Source organism: Trachypithecus francoisi, unplaced genomic scaffold, assembly GCF_009764315.1.
Source record: "Trachypithecus francoisi isolate TF-2019V2 unplaced genomic scaffold, Tfra_2.0 Lachesis_group17, whole genome shotgun sequence".
NCBI lineage: Eukaryota > Metazoa > Chordata > Mammalia > Primates > Cercopithecidae > Trachypithecus > Trachypithecus francoisi.
In genome coordinates, this window is record NW_022681462.1 from 53,630,488 (window position 1) to 53,655,073 (window position 24,586).

At 37.9% G+C, this 24,586-nt stretch overlaps 1 protein-coding gene across 9 annotated transcripts in view; it reads left to right on the plus strand.

Annotated features, from left to right (window-relative positions):
- ASB3 (ankyrin repeat and SOCS box containing 3) overlaps positions 1-24,586 on the plus strand; it is a 122,332-nt gene that overhangs the window by 43,474 nt on the left and 54,272 nt on the right. For all 9 annotated transcript variants that reach the window (XM_033175719.1, XM_033175720.1, XM_033175718.1 and 6 more), the window contains 2 exons: positions 16,309-16,421; positions 17,037-17,172. In XM_033175719.1, the coding sequence (XP_033031610.1) occupies positions 16,309-16,421; positions 17,037-17,172 (249 nt within the window). The remainder of the gene's footprint in view (positions 1-16,308; positions 16,422-17,036; positions 17,173-24,586) is intronic.

Sequence of the window (24,586 nt, forward strand, 5' to 3'; positions counted from 1 at the left end):
CACCAGCCTATTGCTGGAGGCTATAGAATATAAACCCAGGGGATCGAAGGGTAGAAAGTGAATATAGAACTATGGAAATCTCCCAGGTGCCCGGAAAAGTTGTTGACATGAGAAGTGTGTTGGATCTGATTATGATTGAATGTAAAGCTAAATGGAAGGACTCTAGAAAGTCAACTACTCCACTGTTGGTAATGGGAATATCTTCCCTTCACAGAACCCACCAACATTTTAATAAAGATGAGCTTTAAAAGGGACCTCTTCAACTTGATGGCAGTAGGAATCAAAATGAGAAAACCTCATGAGAAAGGGGAAATGCAGGGAACATCTCATCTTTCTACATGAATATTGTCCTTCCAGAAAATCTTTTTGCTAGCACACAGGTTAGAGTTTTTTAACAAGAAGTCTTGCTGCCTTATTTCTTTTCTCTACCCTTGCCTCGTCCTTGCCCTGCTCCCTTTCCCTTCCCCTTGCTCCATATCACATAATAAATATTCTAAGGGTAGGTAAAACTGCTTTGGAAATAAAAATATTCTTATTGATAGCTATAATAAATTCTAAATGAAAAATCCAGCTAGTGTTTAGGAAATAAATTTCCTTTTTATTTTGTTATATGTAGAAAACATTGGTAAATTGGAGGCTGAAATCTAAACCAGTGTGATTTCACAGAACACTCCATGGGAACTGCATGGTGTGCGCTTTCGGCTTTTGATGGATTGTTTTTCAGTTTTTGTTCTTCTGAGTTTGCTTATTCTGTGTAGCCTTCAATATTAAACATAACTGTAATATTTAATAAGAACAGAATGTTTTATAGTGTTGGGTGAGACTGCCTATTTCAGTATTTCACTGTAAAATGTGTCATACTTCAGCTCACATAGCATATCCCTAAACTGTGACTCTGCTGACATATTCCAAAATTGAACAAACCACCATGTGATTCACTTTTCATTAGTGTCTTCATGGATAAGTGATCATTCATAAGGCTATTTTTTGATGTGCTAAGAATTTTGAGGTTTCACATTCATATCTCTTAATATATATTATGTTGGCCGGGCGCGGTGGCTCAAGCCTGTAATCCCAGCACTTTGGGAGGCCGAGACGGGCGGATCACGAGGTCAGGAGATCGAGACCATCCTGGCTAACACGGTGAAACCCCGTCTCTACTAAAAATACAAAAACTAGCCGGGCGAGGTGGCAGGCGCCTGTAGTCCCAGCTACTAGGGAGGCTGAGGCAGGAGAATGGCGTAAATCCGGGAGGCGGAGCTTGCAGTGAGCTGAGATCCGGCCACTGCACTCCAGTCCGGGCGACAGAGCGAGACTCCTCCTCAAAAAAAAAAAAAAAAAAAATATATATATATATATATATATAAGTAAACTTTGCTTTGGAGTTTTGTTTTTAGATTTTTCAACTAAAAGATTAATCATCTTCCTCAGGATTGTCATGTAAGCATTTTTACTTGAGGACATTTTTTTAAAATACGAGTTTGAGTTTTCTTAGATTAAAAGTACGGAGTTTACTAAAAGTTACATTTAAAAAGTGTTAATTTCACGTTCTGGTTTTACTTCTGTTTGTCTTTTTAGTTTTATGGTCCTTGATACAACTTTATATTTTATATTTCTTTCTATGTTTTAACACAATGTCTTTTAATTACTTTTTTTTTTTTGAGACAGAATCTCACTCTGTCACCCAGGCTGGAGTGCAGTGGTGCGATCTCCACCCATTGCAACTTCCACCTGCAGGATTCAAGTGATTCTTGTGTCTCAGCCTCCTGAGTAGCTGAGCTTACAGGTGCCTGCCACCATGCCAGAGTAAGTTTTGTATATTTAGTGGAGATGAGGGTTCACTGTGTTGGCCAGGCTGGTCTCAAAATCCTGACCTGAAGTGATCTGCCTGCCTCGGCCTTCCAAAGAACTGGGATTACAGTAGTGAGCCACTGCACCTGGCTTTTAATTCCCTAATGTAAGCAATTATGAAACTAGGATATTCATTATCTTTCTGGTTTTACCTTCATATAATTAAATATATTTATATAATACATTACTTTATTAGTCACATTTGATTAATAGATTTAAACCTCTAGCTTTTAAAGATGAGAAAATCAGTATCCTTACATTGTTCTTATGTAACTCTCTTTCTCCCCCGACTTTTCCAACTTTTGTCAGTTATATTTGCATTGTTAGTGGGAATAACATTTTGCATTTTGTTCTGGCATGTTAAATCTATCATTTAATTTTATTCTTAGTTCTACAGTTAAATAGCTTAGAAGTTTATCACTAGTTATTTTGTCATGTTTTTTCCAGCCTTGTTTGGTTAAATTACTTCTTTAACACAGTCCTCTAACAGGACCTATGGCAATACTATTCCCTGAGTTTTTACATGTTCAAAATTGAATAATTTGACTGTTACTCATGTGTGTATTCCCAGCACTTTGGGAGGCTGAGGTGAGAGGCTCACTTGAGGCCAGGAGTTCGAGACCAGCCTGGGCAACAAAGCGAGACCATCCCATCTCTACAAAAAAAAAAAAAGTAAAAAAATTGAATCATTTTAATTGAATAATGATTCAATTCAATAATGATTCAAACTTGAACAATAGTTTGATCAGGTACAAAATCCTTGAATTACATTTCTTTCCTTGAGAACTTTAAAAATGATGATCCTTCTGTTCGAGAGTTGAAGTCTGAAGCTAGCCTAATCTTCTCTTTTTGTGACAATACTTTTGCATGTCTGTTCCTTATCAGTTTTCTCTCACACAGTGTGTGCCCTTTCAAAATGTAGACTTGGATATTTTAAATTTGAGTTAATCTTTCTGGAATTATATCTTTAAGTATTTGTCTCTTCTGTTATTATGGTGGTGTTCTTGGGCCAGCATATTTACATGTTGGTATCTTATCTGTTTTCAATGTCTACTGTTTTTTCTCTATTTTTCTTTCTCTGTGTTTTTGTTTTACTTTTCCTGGTTTTTTTTAAAGCCTCTATATTCCTATTCAGAAATGTCTATTCTCTCTGGTGTTTCTTTCTGTTTCAATTTCAGTTGGATTTTTTATGATTGTTTTTGTTTTTCCCAGGTATTTCCTGAATTCATTAAATTATATATTTTCCTGTCAGCCATTTTTTACTGAGCACTTGTATTTCAGTGTTGTGCTCTTTTCACAGAGACAATTGCTTCCTTAACTTCTTTTTAAAAATTTACAGCTGTAGATTTAGCTACAGTTTTCATTTGGTTTGTGGTAATTTTTTCTGATGAGAGGTTTTTGCTTTGTTTTGTTGTTGATCTATTAATTGTTTTTCTGTAACTTTTCTTCCTTTATTCTTGTGTCTTTGTATGGATTTGTGCTGGTACCTTTGTGATAAATCATCTTGGGAATATGTGAGTTTTTGCTCAATTAGCTGCTTTCAGGAGGTTTATAATAGGGAGGAGGTAGAGGCACATTGCATATTAATATGTCTGAATTCCTTTAGACTCAGGATTTTTGGACTTGAATTCATTTAGCTAGTATCTTTCACTAGCCAGTGAGGGTTGGCAGCTGTGGGATTTTTGCAATGCAGTTTCCCATTTGTGGTAGCAGAGATAGACCACTTTTTGTGATTCTTTGTTTGGATCCAGTCCCTCTGATTTTCACATTTCAACTGCCCCAGAGAAGTTCCTGCTGCTAGCCTGTGCATTTTTTCCTGGTACTTAGTTTTGTTCCTCAGAGGGAGCCTCTGACCTTTGAGAAGTGTTCTTTGCTAGCTTTTTCTAAGATGTGCAGCTGACACTTCTGTCCTCTTTCTCACACAAGTACCCAGGATTGATCTTCGTTCTTTTGGAGCCCCTTTTACAAATTTTGATCTGGAGTTCAAAAATCTAAAACTAGAATTACAATTTTACTTAAAATGGAGAGTGTGTTTTTATTTTACTTTCCTTGCTGATTTTGGATTAATTGCTCTTGGATGATTTCTAAGAAAAGTAAAGGGAAATGCCTATATTGTGCTACAATATTAAAATTGGAAGTCTATATTCATTTTTAAAGTAAAACAAAAATTCTTGATTTCAGTATTTTTTTTTTTTTTGAGATGGAGTCTCGCTCTGTCGCCCAGGCTGGAGTGCAGTGGCCGGATCTCAGCTTACTGCAAGCTCCGCCTCCCGGGTTTACGCCATTCTCCTGCCTCAGCCTCCCGAGTAGCTGGGACTACAGGCGCCCGCCACCTCGCCCGGCTAGTGTCTTGTGTTTTTCAGTAGAGACGGGGTTTCACTGTGTTACCCAGGATGGTCTCCATCTCCTGACCTCGTGATCCGCCCGTCTCGGCCTCCCAAAGTGCTGGGATTACAGGCTTGAGCCACGGCGCCTGGCGATTTCAGTATTTTGGTAATAATTTGATATTCTAGTATATTGTAGAAATGAATAGACTAGACAAAATCTCCCCAACCCCAGTCCATACAATACAGTCTGTGTTCTAGTTAGGTTTACCGTAGAGCAGTGTCACTCAAAATGTCAGTCAATTTATATAAGAAGCTTGAGCCATTGTATAAATCAACATACTGGTTTCTTCATCAAGGAAGTCCTGTCTCAAGGAAAATGTCAGTTAAAATACAGTATGCTTAGGGACATAGTTGTTTACATTCTGTTCAAAACGTCTTACCTTGTTGAGGACTAATATAACAGTTTGCACATTGACAGCCAGTTTGTTACAATGTTGAGTAGCCCTGCTGTACAGTATGCCATGCCTTTGTGGCCATCAAACTGGATTGTTACATAGTTAATGCAATTGTCTCTTCATTCTTCGTGATTACTAATGCCATTGGCCAACTAATGATATGTGATTATCATTGATTAGTATGGCTAAAATGGAAATGTTGTTCCTACATAAATAGAGTCTTTTCTATAGTTTTTTGATAGGGAACTCCCAGAATATTTTGTTTCTTTAAGACTTAGTATGGGTCATTCTTACAGGGTGGATCTAGTAAGGAGAATACTGCTGTATGAATGCTTGAAAAAGTTGAATAATTTCTGAAAGTAGTAGAATTACAATGTTATAGCCCTAGAAGAAGGTGTAAGTTTAGGGATGTGTTATCTAAATCAAATGTTTCTTGACTCTGTTGCTGAGGAGACTTACGGAAAAATAATCAATATATAATAGGATAGTGGAATTTTAGCTTTTTGTCTTTTAATACTTTCATTTGATTGAAAGATATATTTTTCTGGATGTGGTCTCTGATGTCTAATTGGCCATTAGACTTCTCCCTGTCTGTTAGAAACCATGAGAAATGTCAGTGATAACATGGATAAATGGATTGGGATATTCACCACAACGTTTTTGTTATATCCCTAATATAATGAGTTTTGCCCAGAAGGTCATGGTTTTTCCCATCAGTATACATCTTTAAGATTGTTAGCCACTGGGCAGACGTGAAGAAATTTATAAAACAGAAATGTAACTTTTTATTATAATTTTAAAAAATTCTGTATATCAATAAAATACTACATTTCAAACTAAAGATTCATGGCCAAGACATTGTAGGAATCTATCTGATTCCTTAGAGAGTGGTTTGAAATTATGTTTCTGTACTTGATGTGAAAGCCTCATTTTATAACCATTCTGATCATGAACTTTAGTTATGAACTAAATAAGTGGATAGTCCTACTTTGCTAGTGACATTCTTGCAATAGTGGAAGATTCTACATCTTTGCCATTCACATTGCCAGAGTGAAGGGATGCAATTAACGTATATCATCAACTGGAGTTGGGATGGTACTTTAATTGTTCTGCTGTCTTGGGTAGGCATAAAGTGCTGGAAAAACATAAACTTGAGGATACCAGAATAAATGGACAACACTGGAAAAAAAATACCTTTTGTCATAGCAATGGAGTTTCTTTTCTAGTGCCACCAGATGTCAGTATGAACACAGGACCAGAGAAATACTGCAGGAGATAAATGTTCTTATGAATGTTCTTTTTTGCTTCATAAAAGAGGTGGGGAAAAAAGTTTTACATAAACTAGGTATACAATGAAAAGATCATTTTACTGTTCAATTGTATAGAAAAATGAAATGTATAATAGAGAACAGAATACATGTAGAACTCAAAAAAGTAGAGATACAATTAAAAATTCATATATAATTCAAATGTAAAATTGAATATATAGATGATCTCTGCAGAGCCAGCCAGCCTGCTGCTATAACTGGAGGAGATGGACAGCCTGTGGTTAAACTGTTCATTGCAGACTTACTGACCATGTTATTTTTTAGAATTGATGTCAAAATCTGAGCCTCAAAATGAAAGACTAGGCTGGGTGTGGTGGCTTATGCCTATAATCTCAACATTTTGGGAGGTTGAGGTGGGAGGATCGCTTGAGCCCATAAGTTCAAGACCAGCCTAGGCAACATAGCAAGACCTTGTCTGTACAAAAAATGGAAAATTAGGCGTGTGGGTGGTGCATGCCTGTAATCCCAGCTACTCACTAGTTTGAGGTGGGAGCATCACTTGAGCCCAGGAAGTTGAGGCTGCAGTGAGCCGTTAATGTGTCACTCTCCTCCATTGTGGGCGACAGAGCAAGACCCTATCTTAAGAACAAAACAAAACAAACAAACAAAACTATGGAAGAGTATATTTTCTAACTAATAGATATAAAACTCACCTCACTGTAATTTTCATTTGGTACAGAATTGTGTTTATAATTGTAATTTGTACAGAATTGTTATAGTAATTCCGTAGAACTCAATAGTCACATTAAGCATTTTTCTAAAAGCATTCAGTAATATAATTACATTTTTTAAAAGTCCCTTAAAAATTATTCTTTAATGAATGCTGTATTAAACAATGATGATTGTTTACTATTTCTAGTTAAATTTAGTACTTACATGTGTATATAGGTCTACCATATTTCTCCCAGATGAGAATCCCCTTTTGAGTTCTTGCCTTCATGAAATCTTCTCATGAGGCTTTGCTTTTAACTGTATTCAGTATATTGCATGACACAACTGAGTTGATTTTGGTCAAAAGTTTTGTGTGGGTCAAAGGCTGCTTCTAGTTTCTCAATTTCTTGTTTTCAAAAATATTTTGTTACCTAAGATATGTTTTCCCAGATTGCTTCATTTTTCCTCTAATTTAGGAAATAGAAAAAGGTATTTTTTCAAAATCAGAAAACATCTGCCTAGAAATTATTGCAGGAAATGTTCTCATGCCATTCTTGCTTTCTTAAGCATTTAAAATTAGAGATTTCTTCCACACTACATTATGTGATCTGTTGTGGGAAAAGCAGTGTTCCTACCCTCAGAGGTTCTGGCTTTTCTCTTCTACTATCTCACTTGGAGTCTTACCTGTTTGCATTGAAGAAAGGAAAGTCTTTCTCCCATCTCTCTGTGTACTTCAGACACTTACTTGGAGCTCTGCCTTCCAAAGTGGGGTCTTTTATTTCATCCTTAATCTTTTTCCTTGGTCTCTGGTCCCTGTTGATACCATTTTAATACCAGATACTATGATTCTGCTTTCTTTTTCTTTCCAGGAACCCACAGTACTTTTCTAGCTTCTAGAATTACACATTTTCTTTCTCTCTTTGACACGTACTCTAAGACCTGCAATTGATCGACTGACTCTCTGTTTCCAATGCTAAACATGTATCTTGAAGACAGGTATGCCTAGTATTCTAGGTTAAATTTCAATTCAATTCAGTTCTAATCTCTAAACCAGTGCTACCCAATAGAACTTGGAATTGTCCTGTATCTACATTGTCCCTTATGATAGTCACTAGCCACATGGGGCTCTTGAGCACTTGAAGTTTGTCTGGTTTGATTGAATAACTCAAATTTTAATTTTATTCCATTTTAATTAATTCAAATTTAAATTTAAACAGCCAAATGAAGCTTGTGTCTTCTATATTCGAGAGCAGTTCTGGATAGCAACAGAATGAGTGCAGTTCTTCATACATCCTTAACCGAACAATAGTCCTGTTTTATTTTTGAAATATTTATCTCCTTTACCCTGAGATGTGATCCTAGATAGGTCTCACATAAAAAGGTGAAGGAGCAAAGAAACACCAGCTTAGCCAACCAGTTTTGCTTATCAGTAGGATAGTAAAAGTCACAACTGATTTTTTCTCTTTATCCTCCATTGATTAGGTGATTATCAGGCTTCTACACTATCAGACTTAGTTCCTGATATCATGGGCTTACAATTTAATTGAGGATATTATAATAACCAGAATTCAAGATAGGCTGTAATAAATACCATAAGAGGTGCAAAGTATATGAAGGTTAGTTCTGTCCTAATTACTGTGTTATTATTCTGCCGTGGATTTATCTATTTCTTGTCTCTTCTCTCTCTCCCTGTTTCTTTAGGTTTTAAGTCATTTTTCAATTAATATACAAAATGTGACTTTAATATTACTGAGTGAATAGGACAATGTTCACTTTGATTTTTATTCTGATGTGTTTTAAAAAATTCAGAGTATACTGTATGCACATTAGGAATATTTTAGATACTCAAAGTGTTTTTGAAATTTTCATTTTGGAATTCCCTTCAGCATTTGTGGCAGTCTTTTTTTTTTTTTTTTTTTTTCCTTTTTTAAAATGTCATGGACAATTTCCTACGTACACAAAAGTGTGGAGACATCCTCCCCCTTCCTCTCACAAGTACCCAGGATTGATCTCCATTCTTTTGGAACAGTATGGTCTCATCACTCTGGCACAGCCAGAAGTCTTAGGAGTTCCATGGCCCCTCAGTAGTGTTTTACCTCTAATTATTTTCCCATGTTTTAAAAATAATTTATCTTTTTATTGATTTAAGGAGTTCTTAATTTTAACATGGTTCAATTTATCACTATTTACCTTTATGTTTATTGCTTTTAATATAAAGATTAAAAATTATTTTTCTATTCCAAGGTCAGTTTATAGATTTTTCCTTTCTGCTTTTTTTTTTTTTTCTAGAAGCTTTATTGTTCCCAGATCCAATCTGGAATTTAATGTCCAATCCATATGAAATTGATTATTGTGTATTGTGTGGGATAGGGGTCAAGATTTTTTTTCCCCCATATGAATATTCAGTGGACCCCAAACCATTGTCACCTTTGTCGTAAAAGTGACCATTTGTTGGGGGTATCTGTTTTTGCAGTTTCAGTTGTTTTATTAGTCTCTTTCTCTATCCTGTACCAATACCATGCTACCTTAATTATTTCAGCTTTATTAGTTTTGATATCTGGGTGTATGAGTCCTCTTGCTTTATTCTACATGATTGTTTTGGCTTTATTTGGCTGTTTACACTCCCATCTATATGAATCAGTTTTTGTTTTTTTTCCCCAACTATTAAGACAATACCTGTAGCACCTTTGGGTGTTTTGATTGGGCTCATATTGAATCTTTAGATTGATTTGGGGAGAATTGATATTTTTATAATAGTGAATCATTATATCCATGAACATGGTGTATGCTACTTTTTTTTTTTTTTGGATCTTTGCTTTTCTCAGTAGTATTTTATAGTTTTCAGTATAGAGGTTTTGCATGTTTTATTAAATTTATGCCTCCAGTTCTGTGTTAAGCGCGTCGATTTTAAGGGGCTGATAGAATGTCTGGATGGAAATATTTGGCAGATATTTGGAAATTTGGTTCTGGACCATGAGGGAAAGTTCAGTTAGGAGCAATCATTCACCTAGAGATGAATTTGCTCAGTAACGTTTCACAATTGAACAAATTCACTAATAGAGAACATGCATAGGCCGGGCATGGTGGCTCACATCTGTAATCCCAGCAATTTGGTAGGCCGAGGCGGGCTGATCATTTGAGGTCAGGAGTTCGAGACCAGCCTGGATAACATGGTGAAAACCCATCTCTACTAAAAGTACAAAATTTATCTGGGCATGGAGGCATACGTCTGTGATCCCAGCAACTAGGGAGGCTGAGGCAGGAGAATTGCTTGAACCTGGGAGGTGGAGGTTGCAGAGGTCACATCACTGCACTCCAGCCTAGGCAACAGAACAAGACTCCATCTCAAAAAAAAAAGAACATGTACAAAGTAAAGGAAAAAAAATAGAGATTGAAGACAGAATCCTGGTGAGTCATCACATTTCTGAAATAGTAGGATAGAAAAAGTAAAACAAGAAGAACGAGTTGTTACAGAAAGTTGTAACACTAAACAGTGCTGTTGACATGGGAAAAAAGTTTATATTAGAAAAATATGGAGAACTTAATGCCAGAGACAGTAGGAACTGAATAGGAGGTTCAAGGCTGATTCAAATCATTGAATTTAATGATTATTTTCTTGGGAATAGCTTCACATGAATTATGGCAGTAGAATTTACATGATAGTTATTGATTAAGTGATTAAAAGGTCCATGGAGGCAGATATTTTTGTCTCTTATTCACTTCTATGTCTCTAGTACCTGGAATATTGCCTGGTACATAGTAGACACTAAGTAGAATTTGTTGAATGAATGAATGAGTGATTGGTGGGAAAATGTGATCATTGAATGTAGACTCATTAAGTGTAGTCTTTGGGGGAAGTTTAGTGGTAAAAAAAAGAAAGCGAGAGAAAATGGTAGATTGGAAGATAATTTGTTTGTTTTATTTTTAGGGAAAGGAAAACCTAAATTGTTTGCAGGTTGAACAGTAGAGCCCAATAGAGACGGAATAATGAGAGAAAATTGGAGAAGAGACAATATGAGGAGCAAACTCCAAAGTGGAGTGTTGGGAGCACGCCCCCCAAAATCTGGCCATAAACTGACCCCAAAACTGGCCATAAACAAAATCTCTGCAGCACTGTGACATGTTTGTGATGGCCCTAATGCCCACGCTGGAAGGTTGTGTGGGTTTACCTCAGTGAGGGCAAGGGACACCTGGCCCACCTGGAGTGGAAAACCGCTTAAAGGTGTTCTTAAACCTTTGTGCCTTAAGGACATACTCCTGCTGCAGATAACTAGCCCAACCCAGCCCTTTATTTCCCATAAGGAATACTTTTAGTTAATCTAGAATCTGTAGAAACAATGCTTATCACTCACTGGCTTGCTGTTAATAAATACATGAGTAGGCCAGGCGCGGTGGCTCAAGCCTGTAATCCCAGCAATTTGGGAGGCTGAGACGGGCGGATCACGAGATCAGGAGATCGAGATCATCCTGGCTAACACAGTGAAACTCCCTCTCTACTAAAAAATACAAAAAAACTATCGGGGCGAGGTGGCGGGCGCCTGTAGTCCCAGCTACTCGGGAGGCTGAGGCAGGAGAATGGCGGGAACCCGGGAGGCGGAGCTTGCAGTGAGCCGAGATCTCCCCACTACACTCCAGCCTGGGCGGCAGGGCGAGACTCTGTCTCAATAAATAAATAAATAAATAAATAAAAAATAAATAAATAAATACATGAGTAAATCTCTGTTCAAGGCTCTCAGCTCTGAGGGCTGTGAGACCCCTGATTTCCCACTCCACACCTCTATATTTCTGTGTGTGTGTCTTTAATTCCTCTAGCGCTGCTGGGTTAGGGTCTCCCCCATTGAGCTGGTCTCGGCAGTGGAGAAGGTGGGAGGCCAAGGCGGGCAGATTATATGAGGTCAGGAGTTCAAGACCAGCCTGGCCAAAATGGAGAAACCCCGTCTCTACTAAAAATACAAAAATTAGCTGGTCTTGGTGGCACATGCCGGTAGTCCCAGCTACTTGGGAGGCGGAGGCAGGAGAATCGCTCGTACCCGGGAGACAGAGGTTGCTATGAGCCGAAATAGTGCCACTGCACTCTAGCTTGGGTGACAGAGTGAGAATCCATCTAAAAAAAGAAGAAAAAAAAAAAAAGAAATGGAGAAGGTATGGGGTCGAGGGAAAGGACACAGATGAAACTCTAAAAAGGTGGAAGCGGCCGGGCGCGGTGGCTCAAGCCTGTAATCCCAGCACTTTGGGAGGCCGAGACGGGCGGATCACGAGGTCAGGAGATCGAGACCATCCTGGCTAACACGGTGAAACCCCGTCTCTACTAAAAAAAAATACAAAAAACTAGCCGGGCGAGGTGGCGGGCGCCTGTAGTCCCAGCTACTCGGGAGGCTGAGGCAGGAGAATGGCGTAAACCCGGGAGGCGGAGCTTGCAGTGAGCTGAGATCCAGCCACTGCACTCCAGCCTGGGCGACAGAGCGAGACTCCGTCTCAAAAAAAAAAAAAAAAAAAAAGGTGGAAGCCTGCTTCTTCTTATGAAATATGGAAAAAGTAAAAGTAAATCAAGTTTCTACACAGAATATAATGTAAAATATCGTTGTGTAGTTCATTTCTGTTAGCATCATTGTTTCAGTTGGGTGGGGTTAATTTGCTGTTGCTGACATGTATCATTTTTCTGTATATCTAGATAGCTCTCAAGGCAGAAGCACTCTTTTTATACTTTGATATCCTTCTCTATCCTTCCCCTTTCATCTGTGTTCCCACTATCTCCATGGAATTCACAGGTACTCACTCAATATTTATAGATACTTGAGTGGTTGACTCTGTTCTTAGAAAAGATTGCAAAGTCTATTTTATTTGCTAGGTAGTTTCTAAACATGCTCTTATATTTGGTTTTCTCAGTAGGCTTGAGAAAGTATGTCTGTGTATGTATGTATGTGTAAAGTAATGACCTCCTTTTTGGAAGCAAACCATTCAGCCCATCCAATTTGATAATTCCATTTTAATAGACAAAGTGAATGCTCCTCTTCCAAAGCGGAGGCTTTGGTAGTAAATCTGAGCTCTAAATACACTTTTCTAAACCACAATTTCTCAATTGATAACTATTAAATTTGCTTTATTTTGAAATAATTAACAAGGGCTGTGAAAATAATATTTTTCTGCTCATGTGTAGGTTTTACTTTTGTCGTTGGGAAATGTTTTTAATAGTTGCAGATATCAGATTTCTTAATGTATTTATGATATTAAAAGTGAAAACATACTATTGCATCATGAGGTTAAAAAAATGAAAATTTTGGCTGGGTGCGGTGGCTCATGCTTGTAATCCCAGCAGTTTGGGAGGCCAAGGTGGGCGGGTCACGAGATCAGGAGATCAAGAGCATCCTGGCTAACACGGTGAAACCCCCGTCTCTACTAAAAATGCAACAACAACAACAACAAAAAAATCAGCGCGGCATGGTGGCGGACACCTATACTCCCAGCTGCTTGGGAGGCTGAGGCAGGAGAATGGTGTGAACCCAGGAGGCGGAACGTGCAGTGGGCGGAGAGATTGGGCCACCACACTCCAGCCTGGGCGACAGAGCAAGACTGCATCTCAAAAAAAAAAAAAAAAATTTCCTGTCATCTATATTGTATTTAATAATCAATACACATTTTTTTTTGACTTGAATTTTTATAAGGTCAGCCTAACTTCTGGAAAACAAAGTTATCTTCACTCTCCTTCATATATCACTGCTGACAACCTGATAAACTTCAAGTCATGGACTGGCTATAGAATGATTTTTGCTAACAATCACTGATAATGATGTATGAATTTGATATGAAACAGATTTTTTTCCTTTTATGACTGCCACCCGAAATTATTACTGTTATTTTCAGACTTTATTTTTTATATGGTAATTTCATTTGTAATTTCTTTATTTTTCTTTTTTTGAAATTTTCAGTTATTTTTAAAAAACTGTTGTGGGGCTGGGTGTGGTGGCTCATGCCTATAATCCCAGCACTTTGGGAGGCTGAGGCGGGTGGATCACGTGAGGCCAGGAGTTCGAGACCAACTTGGCCAACATGGTGAAACCTTGTATCTACTAAAAACACAAAAATTAGCCAGACATGGTGGTGCACGCCTGTAATCCCAGCTACTCGGGAGGCTGAGGCAGGAGAATCGCGTGAAACCCAGGACGGGGAGGTTGCAGTAAGCCAAGATTGCACCACTGCATTCTAGCCTGGGTGACTGCACTGTAGCCTGGGTGACAGAGTGAGACTCTGTCTCAAAATAAAACAAAACAAACTGTTTTGGGGGCCGAGTGTGATGGCTCACGCTTGTAATCCCGGCATTTTGGGAGGCCGAGGCAGGTGGATCACCTGAGGTCAGGAGTTCAAGACCACCCTGGCCAACACGGTGAGACACCGTCTCACCAAAATACCAAAAATTAGCCAAGCATGATGGCGGGTGTCTATAATCCCAGCTACTCAGGAGGCTGAGGTGGGAGAATTGCTTGAACCGGGGAGGCAGAGGTTGCAGTGAACTGAGATCGCACCATTGCACTCCAGCCTGGGTGACAGAGCGAGACTCCATCCCAAAAAAAACAAAAACAAACAAACAAACAAAAAACCCAAAAAAGCCCGAAAAAGTGTTGTGGGTAAAGTCAGTGTATATATTTATGGGGTACCTGCAAGCCACCCCAAATTAGATTGACTTTAGATCGTTTATACAGAAATTGCTTAGCTTGAAAAACTGTTTTCTTTATGGTAAATGCTTTTGAATATTAACTTAGTTATGTTAGATTCCTACCTCAGTGGTACACTATCACAGCCATTGGTTACATTTCTGAAACCCTTTAGAGTAAGAGTTTTTGTTTTTATTTTTGTTTTTGAGATGGAGTCTTGCTCTGTTACCCAGGCTAGAGTGCACTGCCGCAATCTCGGCTCACTGCAACCTCCACCTCCCAGGTACAAGCAGTTCTCCTGCCTCAGCCTCCTGAGTAGCTAGGAATACAGGTGCATGCCACCACACCCGGCTAATTTTTTGTATTTTTAGTAGAAACGGTTTTTCATGGTGTTAGCCAGGATGATCTCGATGTCCTGACCTCATGATCCACCCACCTTGGCCTCCCAAAGTGCTGGGATTACAGGTGTAAGACACCACACCTGGTGGATAATTTTTTATTAAAGAACTTCTGAGAGTCTTATGGGGAAATAAGCTTTGGTATAAATTCAATATATAAAACTAGTAGAATATCAGTGGCATGTTACTCATCTTCAGTAGTAATGAGCATACTTATCATTTCTTGCTTTACACTTTTAAGGATTTTTATATTCCCATTGTTTCATGTATATTAGCGTTTTCTAATGTGACTCATTATCCAAATGTGCCTTTCTAATTTTGTGACTGAGAAGTGTTGATTCCCATTTCCTGCCTCCTGCTATAGTAGGAGATACAGAATAACTATATGTTTGAAATGAAAAAAAAAAATCTTATTCTTCAAATCTTTTTTCCTGTGAATCAAAACCACAATGAGGTACCATCTCACAGCAGTCAGAATGGCTGGTATTAAAAAGTAAAAAAATAACAGGTGCTGGCGAGGTTGAGGAGAAAAAGGAACATGTGTACACTGTTGATGGGAGTGTACATTAATTCAGCCATTGTGGAAGGCAGTATGGTGATTCCTCAGAGAGCTGAAAACAGCTGCCATTTGACCCAGCAATCCCGTTACTGGGTATATACCCAAAGGAATAGAAATCATTCTACCATAAAGATACATGCACTCGTATGTTCATTGCAGCACCGTTCACAATCGCCAAGATATGAAATCAAGTTAAATCTTCTTTCCCATATCCAAGCACGTTAGCCAGACCTTCTTATACATATCTTACCTTTCTTTCTTATAAATATTACTATTTCTCAATTTTAAGTTTCTGAACTTAAAATTTAAAGATGTCACTCAGTAGCCTTACACGTAACAACATTCACAATATACCTAATTTGCTAATAATGTGTGTATGTGTTTGTACTTATTTTGTAAAGCACTTTATAATTCTATTCTGGCATTCTGTTTTTCATTAATGTCGTGCTTAAATTCCTCCATAATTAGTGCCACCTTCATAGCAAAGTTTTATGCAAAATAATTTGCGTCTCTTTAACAACATTTTTTATTTTTTTCTGAAATCCCCTTTTAGTTCACATAAGCAAGAACATTTACATTTTCATTGATGGATATAAGAACATTTTGACAATGCTTACGGTTCATAATGGTAAAAAAAAAAAAAAACTAAGATGAAGAACTTGCTTTTTCATTTTGTCAGTGACTCTTTTTATTTGTGATCAAATGTAGTAATAACAAACCTTTCAGTCCTTTTGAGATTGCTTTTCCAGACTGGTACTGTTGTTTCTGAATTGTCCATCTTATATCCTCCCAGTTTCATTTTAACAAACTAGAACTAGGCTATTTCCATTTTCAGAGAGAATAAACGTTTGCTTCTTGCTTCCAGTTCCTCTGTGTCTTTTAACATGCTGTTGAAAATAATTTTGTGTGTGTTCAGAAAGAATTAGATATATGTTAATAGATTTAGGCTAAGAAAATTGTGATAAATGTTTAGGAATAATGAGAGCATTGTGGTTCTGAGGTGAATAAGTGATGAGAACATCACCAAAGTGTCCAGTCCTACAAACATGCCTTTTTGCTGACATTAATTTTTCTAACTGCTGTATTGCAGCTGTTGAAAATGGACAGATAGATGTGTTAAAGCTGTTGCTTCAACACGGAGCAAATGTTAATGGATCCCATTCTATGTGTGGATGGAACTCCTTGCACCAGGCTTCTTTTCAGGTAACCTCTGAATGTATTATTTCATTTCCATGTAAATTGTGTGTTTTACCCTCTTAAAATGACAGTCCTATGCAGTTTTTGCTTTCTGCTCGCCTGTGATTTATGATGGTTAGTGCAGTACAGAAAAGGCAGTCTAAATGCTAATGATGATTCTGAATAAACCAACTTCTGTAGTAGCTGTAGAAGCTCTGGGCTATAGGGATTACCTACATTTTAAAAATGTTGATGCCATGTTTAAGAAACTGTCAGTTATTTGGGATATAAATTGATGAAGAGCAATGGGTTATTTTATTTAGAATAGTGTGTTTAGAAATTGTGATGGCTCCTTAGTACTTGGGTTAGCAAGCTAATTTTGCAGGATTCTATAAGGTTTATAATTCCTAGAGATCAGTGTTTCATGTTTACATTTATTGAATTAACTGAGAAGTATAGGATAATCTGATTGTTTGGCCAATTTCTTTCCAACCAATACAGCAGTATACTGTTTTGTTTTTTTCTTCAAGTTATCCTTTAGTGAGAGGATAAAAAAGAAAAAAAAAACACAATAAGAAAAAAGATACCTTTTATTTTCTTTGTTTTTTTTTCTTATTTAAAATGTGTGAATCTGTGCTTTAGGAAAATGCTGAGATCATAAAATTGCTTCTTAAAAAAGGAGCCAACAAGGAATGCCAGGATGACTTTGGAATCACACCTTTATTTGTGGCTGCTCAGTATGGCAAGCTAGAAAGCTTGCGCATACTTATTTCATCCGGTAAGAATATCCATTAGCCTTTGTACTGTTAAGATCATGAGCTTTAAACTTTATATTTCCTAGAGGAATAATTCTTGACTAAAATGTAAATCAGGTTGTGAAATTTATGGTTTTTATGTAAGTGGTAAATAAGAGTAAATAAAAGTTGATTTATAAACCTGGTTATTCAGTGTCTGTTACTAACAATGCAATGCATAGCTACTAATTTAACTGAGTAGGAACGTAATGATCTGTCACTAAAGCAGGTTTATTGGCAAGTTGAATGACGGGGCTGTCCTTTCCTGTAGAGAACTGAGCAGTTTCAACTTTCTAGGGTGTAAGACTAGTTTAGGCTTAATTACCTTATTAGATGGCTATTTTGTGTATTAAGGCCTTGAGGTGTATGTTTTGTTAATTTTGTCATTATTTAAATGGGTTTATTTCAAAGTAGGTTTTCACTTTATTATGTTAATAGTAGCATAACCTGCTAAAGGTTTTTCTTTGACAACGCTTCCACATTCAGCATTGCCAGGGAAGTTGGTGTTCAGGTGGCATTCTTACTCTAAGTCACAGTTTTGTGACCAGAAATGTTTATTATGTAGGGGCTTTTAAATCTCTCCCAAACACCAGATATGCGCTTCACAGTGCTAACTTGATGAAGCGTGAATCACGGTAGCCTAGGCAATTAAAAAAAAAAAAAACCTGGACATTTTTTGTCCAGGCACACTTGCTCATGCCTGTAATCCCAGCCCTTTGGGAGGCCAAGGTGGGCAGATCACTTGAGGTCAGGAGTTTGAGACCAGCCTGGCCAACATGGCGAAACCCCATCTCTACTGAAAATACAAAAATTAGCTGGGCATGGTGGCATGCGCCTGTAATCCCAACTACTAGCGAAGCTGAAACACTAAAATTGCTTGAACCTAGGAGGCGGAGGTTGCAGTGAGCCGAGATTGCAGCACTGCACTCCAGCGTGGGCAACAGAGCGAGACTCTGTCTCAAAAAAAGAAAGAAAGAAAGAAAGAAAGAAAATCTAGGCTTTTTATAAACTTCCTTCAAATAGATCATACAAAGTTTGTTTGTTTGCTTGTTTATTGATTAATTGAGGCCAGGCCTTGCTCCATCACCCAGGCTGGAGTATAATGGTATGATCACAGCTCATTGTAACCTTAAACTCCTGGCCACAAGCGATTTTCCCGCTTTAGCCTACCAAATAGCTGCGACTACAGGTGCATTTCACCATGCCCAGCTAATTAAAAAACCTTTTTTTTTTTAAAGACATGGGGTCTTGCTATGTTGCCAAGTGGGTCTCAATCTCCCAACCTCAGGTGATCCTCCTGCCTCAGCCTCCCAAAATGCTGGGATTACACTGTGAGCCACTATGCCTGCCGGGCAATCCACAGTTTATTTAAACAGCAGGGCATGTATTTTCTTGTTTTTGCTTTCTTTTACAAACCTTCAAACATTTAAGTCAGAGTAGGAAGTAAAAGAAACAAATATTCATTAAGTGCCGATTTAAGGCATGTGTTATAAATAATGAGTCTATAAATCTTACAGTTAAGAGGAATCCCCAAAATAACCTCTTCAAACATAATCGTTTTTAGATTAAGAGTCCAGACTTAATGTTTAAGTGCCTTGTCAAAGATCTAGACTCTTGTTTCCTGGCAGAATCAGGGCATGGACCCAGGCCTTCTGACTTCTGATCTTCCTTCTACTACATCATACTTTCCAGAGGACTATCCTAATTCAGTTTATGACTTGCAGTCCCATAAGTTTCAATTATTAGTGTTTAGGCCGGGTACAGAGGCTCACGTCTGTAATCCCAGCACTTTGGGAGGCTGAGGCGGGCAGATTGCCTGAGGTCAGGAGCTTGAGACCATCCTGGCCAACATGGTGAAACCTTGTCTCTACTGAAAATATAAAAATTAGCCAGATGTGGTGGCACACACCTGTCCCTACTACTGGGGAGGCTGAGGCAGGAGAATCGCTTGAACCCATGAGACGGAGGTTGTAGTGAGCCGAGATCACAACACCGCACTCCAGTCTGGGTGACAGAGTGAGACTCCGTCTCAAAAAAAAAAGAAAAGAAAAAAAATGTGTGTGTGTGTGTGTATGTTTAGTTAATATTTAGATTAAATAGGCCAGGTCCGGTGGCTCATGCCTGTAATCCCAACACTTTGGGAGGCCAAGGCAGGCGGATTGCCTGAGCTCAGGAGTTTGCAGCCAGCCTGGGCAACATGGTGAAACCCGGTCTCTATTAAAATACAAAAAATTAGCCAGGTGTAGTGGTGTGCACCTGTAGTCCCAGCTACTCAGGAGGCTGAGGCAGGAGAATTGCTTAAACCCAGTAGGTGGAGGTTGCAGTAAGCCTAGATCTCTCAACTGCACTCCAGCCTGGGTGACAGAGTGAGACTCCATCTCCCCCCCAAAAATTTTCTTTTTAATTAAATAGATTAAACTGCACCTTAATGTCTCTCCTCATGTCAGGTCTGTTATCTTGTCGCCTGGAGCTCTGAGCTCCTGTTTTGTTTTGCTTTGTTCTTTTTATTTCTTTTTTCTGAATTATTCTAAATAATCAGTTGAAAAGGTATGTAGGTATGTTTATTATATAACTATACATGTTTCCAACCCCCACTACTTTCCTTTCAGTGAGTTGTCTCTCATTTTTCCAACTTTTTCACCAGTAGTCTTTAAAGAAATTGGTTCCTTATTCTTTCTGATACTTTGAAATTGTCACTCAAAATAACACATTGATTAAAAAAAAAAGTTAAGGTTTCTTTCTTGACTTAGTCTCTTTTCAGTTATAGTGTTTACTTCTTTCTGAAACTGACAGTGGGTAAAACATCTCCCTCATGTAAATCATGAAGGTTCTAGTTTCTAGCATTTGGAATTTCTGAAGGATCTATAGACTCTTTAATTTACCGTTTGTGTTCTATGTAGTTTTTGTGTACATAAAACTTTGTTCTATTCAAGGTGCATTTATGGAATATTCTTTTAAATAGAAGGTAGTCCTCTCCCTCTTGATGATGATCTTTCCACCGAGATGTATTCTAGAAATTTAAAAAACTCTCATGGTCATGTAACAACATCATATTTAGCATATTTAATACATTATTTGCCAACAAGAAACGTTTGGGGATGACTGCTATTTTCACAATCTTCACAAAAACTGAGGTCGGATTTAAAAAATCTTTATACAATGATGTACACATAATTTAATTAGATTTATGATTTTATTTTATTTTTTATAATTTCAACTTTTATTTCAGATTCAGAGGGTACGCATGCAGGTTTGTTACATAGGTATATTGTGTGATGCGGTTGCTGTGGTTTGGGATATGAGTGATCTCATCACCTAGATAGTGGGCATAGTACCCAGCAGTTAGCTTTTGAGCCCTTGCCCTGTTCCCTGCCTCCCTTCTCTATTAGTCCCCAGTATCTGTTGTAGCTGTCTTTATGTCCACGAGTACCCAGTGTTTAGCCTCCACTTATAAGTGAGAACATGCAGTATTTGGTTTTCTGTTAATTTGTTAATTCACTTAGAATAATGGCCTCCAGTTGCATCCATGTTGCTAAAGGGACATGATTTTATTCTTTTCTATGACTGCGTAGTATTCCGTGGTGCATATCTACTGTGTTTTCTGTATCCAATCCACCAGGTATCCATTGATGGGCACCTAGGTTGATTGTATGTCTTTGCTATTGTGAGTGGTGCTGTGATGAACATGCAAGTGCATGTGTATTTTTGGTAGAATTATTTATTTTCTTTTGGATATATACCCAGTGATGAATTGCTGGGTCGAATGGTAGTTTTTATTTAAGTTCTTTGAGAAATTTCCAAACTGCTTTCCTCTGTGGCTGAACTAATTTACATTCCCACCAACAATGTATAAGTGTTCCCCTTTGTCTTCAACCTCTCTAGCATCTGTTGTTTTTTGACTTTTTAGTAATAGCCATTCTGACTGGTATGAGATTATGTCTCATTGTGGTTTTGATTTGTATTTCTCTGGTGATTGGTGATGTTGAGCAATTCTTCATGTGTTTGTTGGCTGCTCGTATGTCTTCTTTTGAGAAGTGTCTTTTCATGTCTTTTGCCCACTTTTTTTTTTTTTTGAAATGGAGTCTCATTCTATCACCCAGGCTGGAGTACAGTGGCGCTATCTCTGCTCACTGCAACCTCTGCCTCTTGGGTTCAAGCGATTCTCTTGCTTCAGCCTCCCAAGTAGCTGGGATTACAGGCACGAGCCACCATGCCTGGCTAATTTTTTGTATTTTTAGTACAGACAGGATTTCTCCATGTTAACCAGGATGGTCTTGATCTCCTGACCTCGTGATCCACCCGCCTTGGCCTCCAAAGTGCTGGGATTACGGGCGTGAGCCACTGTGCTCAGTTCTTTTGCCCAGTTTTTAATGGCATTGTTTTTTGCTTGTTGAATTAATTTCCTTATAGATTCTAGATATTAGAGAAAGTTAGGATAAAGACCTTTGTCTAATGTCCAGAATCTATAAAGATATGTAGTTAGCAAATATTTTCTCCTATTCTATGGATTGTCTGTGGATTCTTTTGTTTTACAGAAGCTAAAGAGCTTAATTAATCTAAAGAGATTAATTAGGTCCCACTTATCAATTTTTGTTTTTGTTGCAGTTGCTTTTGAGAACTTAGTCATAAGTTCTTTCTCAGGGCCAATGTCCAGAACGGTGTTTTCTCTTTTTTTTCTAACTAGGATTTTTATAGTTTGAGGTCTTACATTTTAATATTTAATGCATCTTGAGTTGATTTTTGTATATGGTGAAAGGTAGGGGTCCAGTTTCATTCTTCTGCATATAGCTAGCCACGTATCCTAGCACCATTTATTGAATAAGGAGTCTCTAACTCATTGCTTGTTTTTGTCAACTTTGTCAAAGATCAGATGGCTGTAGGTGTGTGGCTGTATTTCTGGATTCTCTATTCCATTGGTCTGTGTGTCTGTTTTTGTACCAGGACCATGCTGTTTTGGTTACCTTAGCCTTCAAGTACAGTTTGAAATTGAGTAATGTGGTGCCTTCAGCTTTATTCTTTTTGCTTAGGATTGCTTTGGCTATTTGTGCCATTTTTTGGTTCCATATGAATTTAAGAAAATTTTTTTCTGATTCTGTGAAAAATGCTGTTGGTAGTTTGACAGGAATAGCATTGAAGCATAAAAATGACACAGTGGAATTCAGGGACTTGGGGAAAGGATGGGAAGGTGGTGAGGGATAAAAGATCACAAATTGGTTGCAGTGTATACTGCTTGGGTGATGAGGTGAATCTCACAAATCACCACCAAAGAACTTTCTGATGTAACCAGACACCACCTGTTCCCCAATAACTTATGGAAATAAAAACAAAAACCAAAGACTCTGACATTTATCAGGGGAAAAAATAAAAAAATGGAATAGTGTTGAATCTATAGGTTGCTTTGGGCAGCATGGGTATTTTAAAAAATGATAATTGATTTTTGCAATCCATAAGCATGGATTTTTCATTTGTTGGTGTCATCTATGATTTCTTTCAGTAGTATTTTGTAGTTCTCCTTGTAGAGCTCTTTCACCTCCTTGGTAAGATGTGTTCCTGGGTTTTTAATTTTTTTTTTTTTTTTTTGGTGGCTATTGTAAATGGAGTTGCATTCTTGATTTGGCTGTCAGCTTGAACATTATTGATGTATAGAAATGCTGCTGATTTTATACATTGATTTTGTAACCTGAAATTTTACTGAAGTTGTTTATCAGCTTCAGGAGCCTTTTTGTGGAGTCTTTAGGGTTTTCTTGATATGGAATCATATTGTCAGAGAAGAGAGATTGTTTGACTTCTTCTTTTCCTATTTGGATGCCTTTTATTTCTTTTTCTTGCCTGATTGTTCTGGCAAGGACTTCCAGTACTGTGTTGAATAGGAGTGGTGAGAGTGGGTATCCTTGTCTTCTTCCAGTTCTCAAGGAGAATGCTTCCAGCTTTTGCCTGTTCAGTATGATATTGGCTGTGGGTTTGTCATAGATGATTCTTATTATTTTGAGATATATTCTTTCAATGCCTAGTTTGTTGAGGGTTTTGTTTTTTTATCATGAAGGGATGTTGGATTTTATGAAGGCTATTCTCACATCTATTGAGGTGATCATATATAGTGTTTAATTTTCTTTATGTGGTGAATCCCAATTATTCATTTGCGTATATGGAACCAACGTTGCATCTCAACAATGAAGCCTACTTGATCATGATGCATTAACTTTTTGATGTGTTGCTGGATTCGATTTGCTAGTATTTTGTTGAGGATTTTTGTTTCTATGTTCATCAGGGATATTGGCCTGTACTTTTCTTTCTTCATTGTGTCTTTTCCAGGTTTTGGTATTAGGGCGATGCTGGCTTTGTAGAACAACTTAGGGAGGAATTCCTTCTTGATTTTTGGGAATGGTTTCAGTAGAATTGGTACCCATTCTTCTTTGTATATCTGGTAGAATTCAGCTGTGAATTCATCTGGTCCAGGACTTTTTGGTTGGTAGGTTATTTTTTTATTATTATTATGAATTCAGTTTTGGAACTGGATATTGCTCTATTTCAATTTCTTTCTGATTCAGTCTTGGGAGATTGTGTAGTTTATCCATTTCCTCTAGATTTTCTAGTTTGTGTTCATTGAGGTGTTCATAATAGTCTCTGAGGATCTTGTGTATTTCTGTAGAATCTATTGTAATGTCAACTTTGTTGTTTCAGATTGTACTTATTTGGATCGTCACTCTTTTTTTTTTTTTGTTAATCTAGCTAGCAGTCTATCAATTTTGTTTATCCTTTCAAAGAGCCAACTTTTGGTTTCATTGATCCTGTGTATGGATTTTTGGGTCTCAATTTCATTCAATTCCACTCTGATTTTAATTATTTTTGTTTCTTCTGCTAGCTTTGGGGTTAGTTTGTTCTGGTTTTTCTTGTTCTTCTAAGTGTGATATTGGATCATTAATTTGAGATCTTTCTTTCTGAGTTAGATGTTTAGCATTATGAACTTAACAGTTTTTGCTGCATTTTAATATGTTTTGTGTCTGTTTTTATTTATTTCAAAGAATTTTTTGATTTCTGCCATAATTTTATTGTTTACTTAAAAGCTATACAAGAGCAAGTTTGTTTGTTTGTTTGTTTGTTTGTGAGACAGAGTCTCGCTGTATCGCCCGGCTGGAGTACAGTGGCACCATCTCGGCTCACTCCAACCTCCGCCTCCTGGGTTCAAGCAATTCTCCTGCCTCAGCCTCTTGAGTAGCTGGGACTAGAGGCGCACACCACCACGCCTGTCTAATTTTTTTTTGTTTTTTGTAGTTTAGTAGAGATGGGGTTTCACCACATTGCCCAGGTTGGTCTCGAACTCCTGAGCTCAGGCAGTCTGTCCGCCTCGGCCTCCCAAAGTGCTAGGATTATAGGTGTGAGCCACCGCGCCCAGCCAAG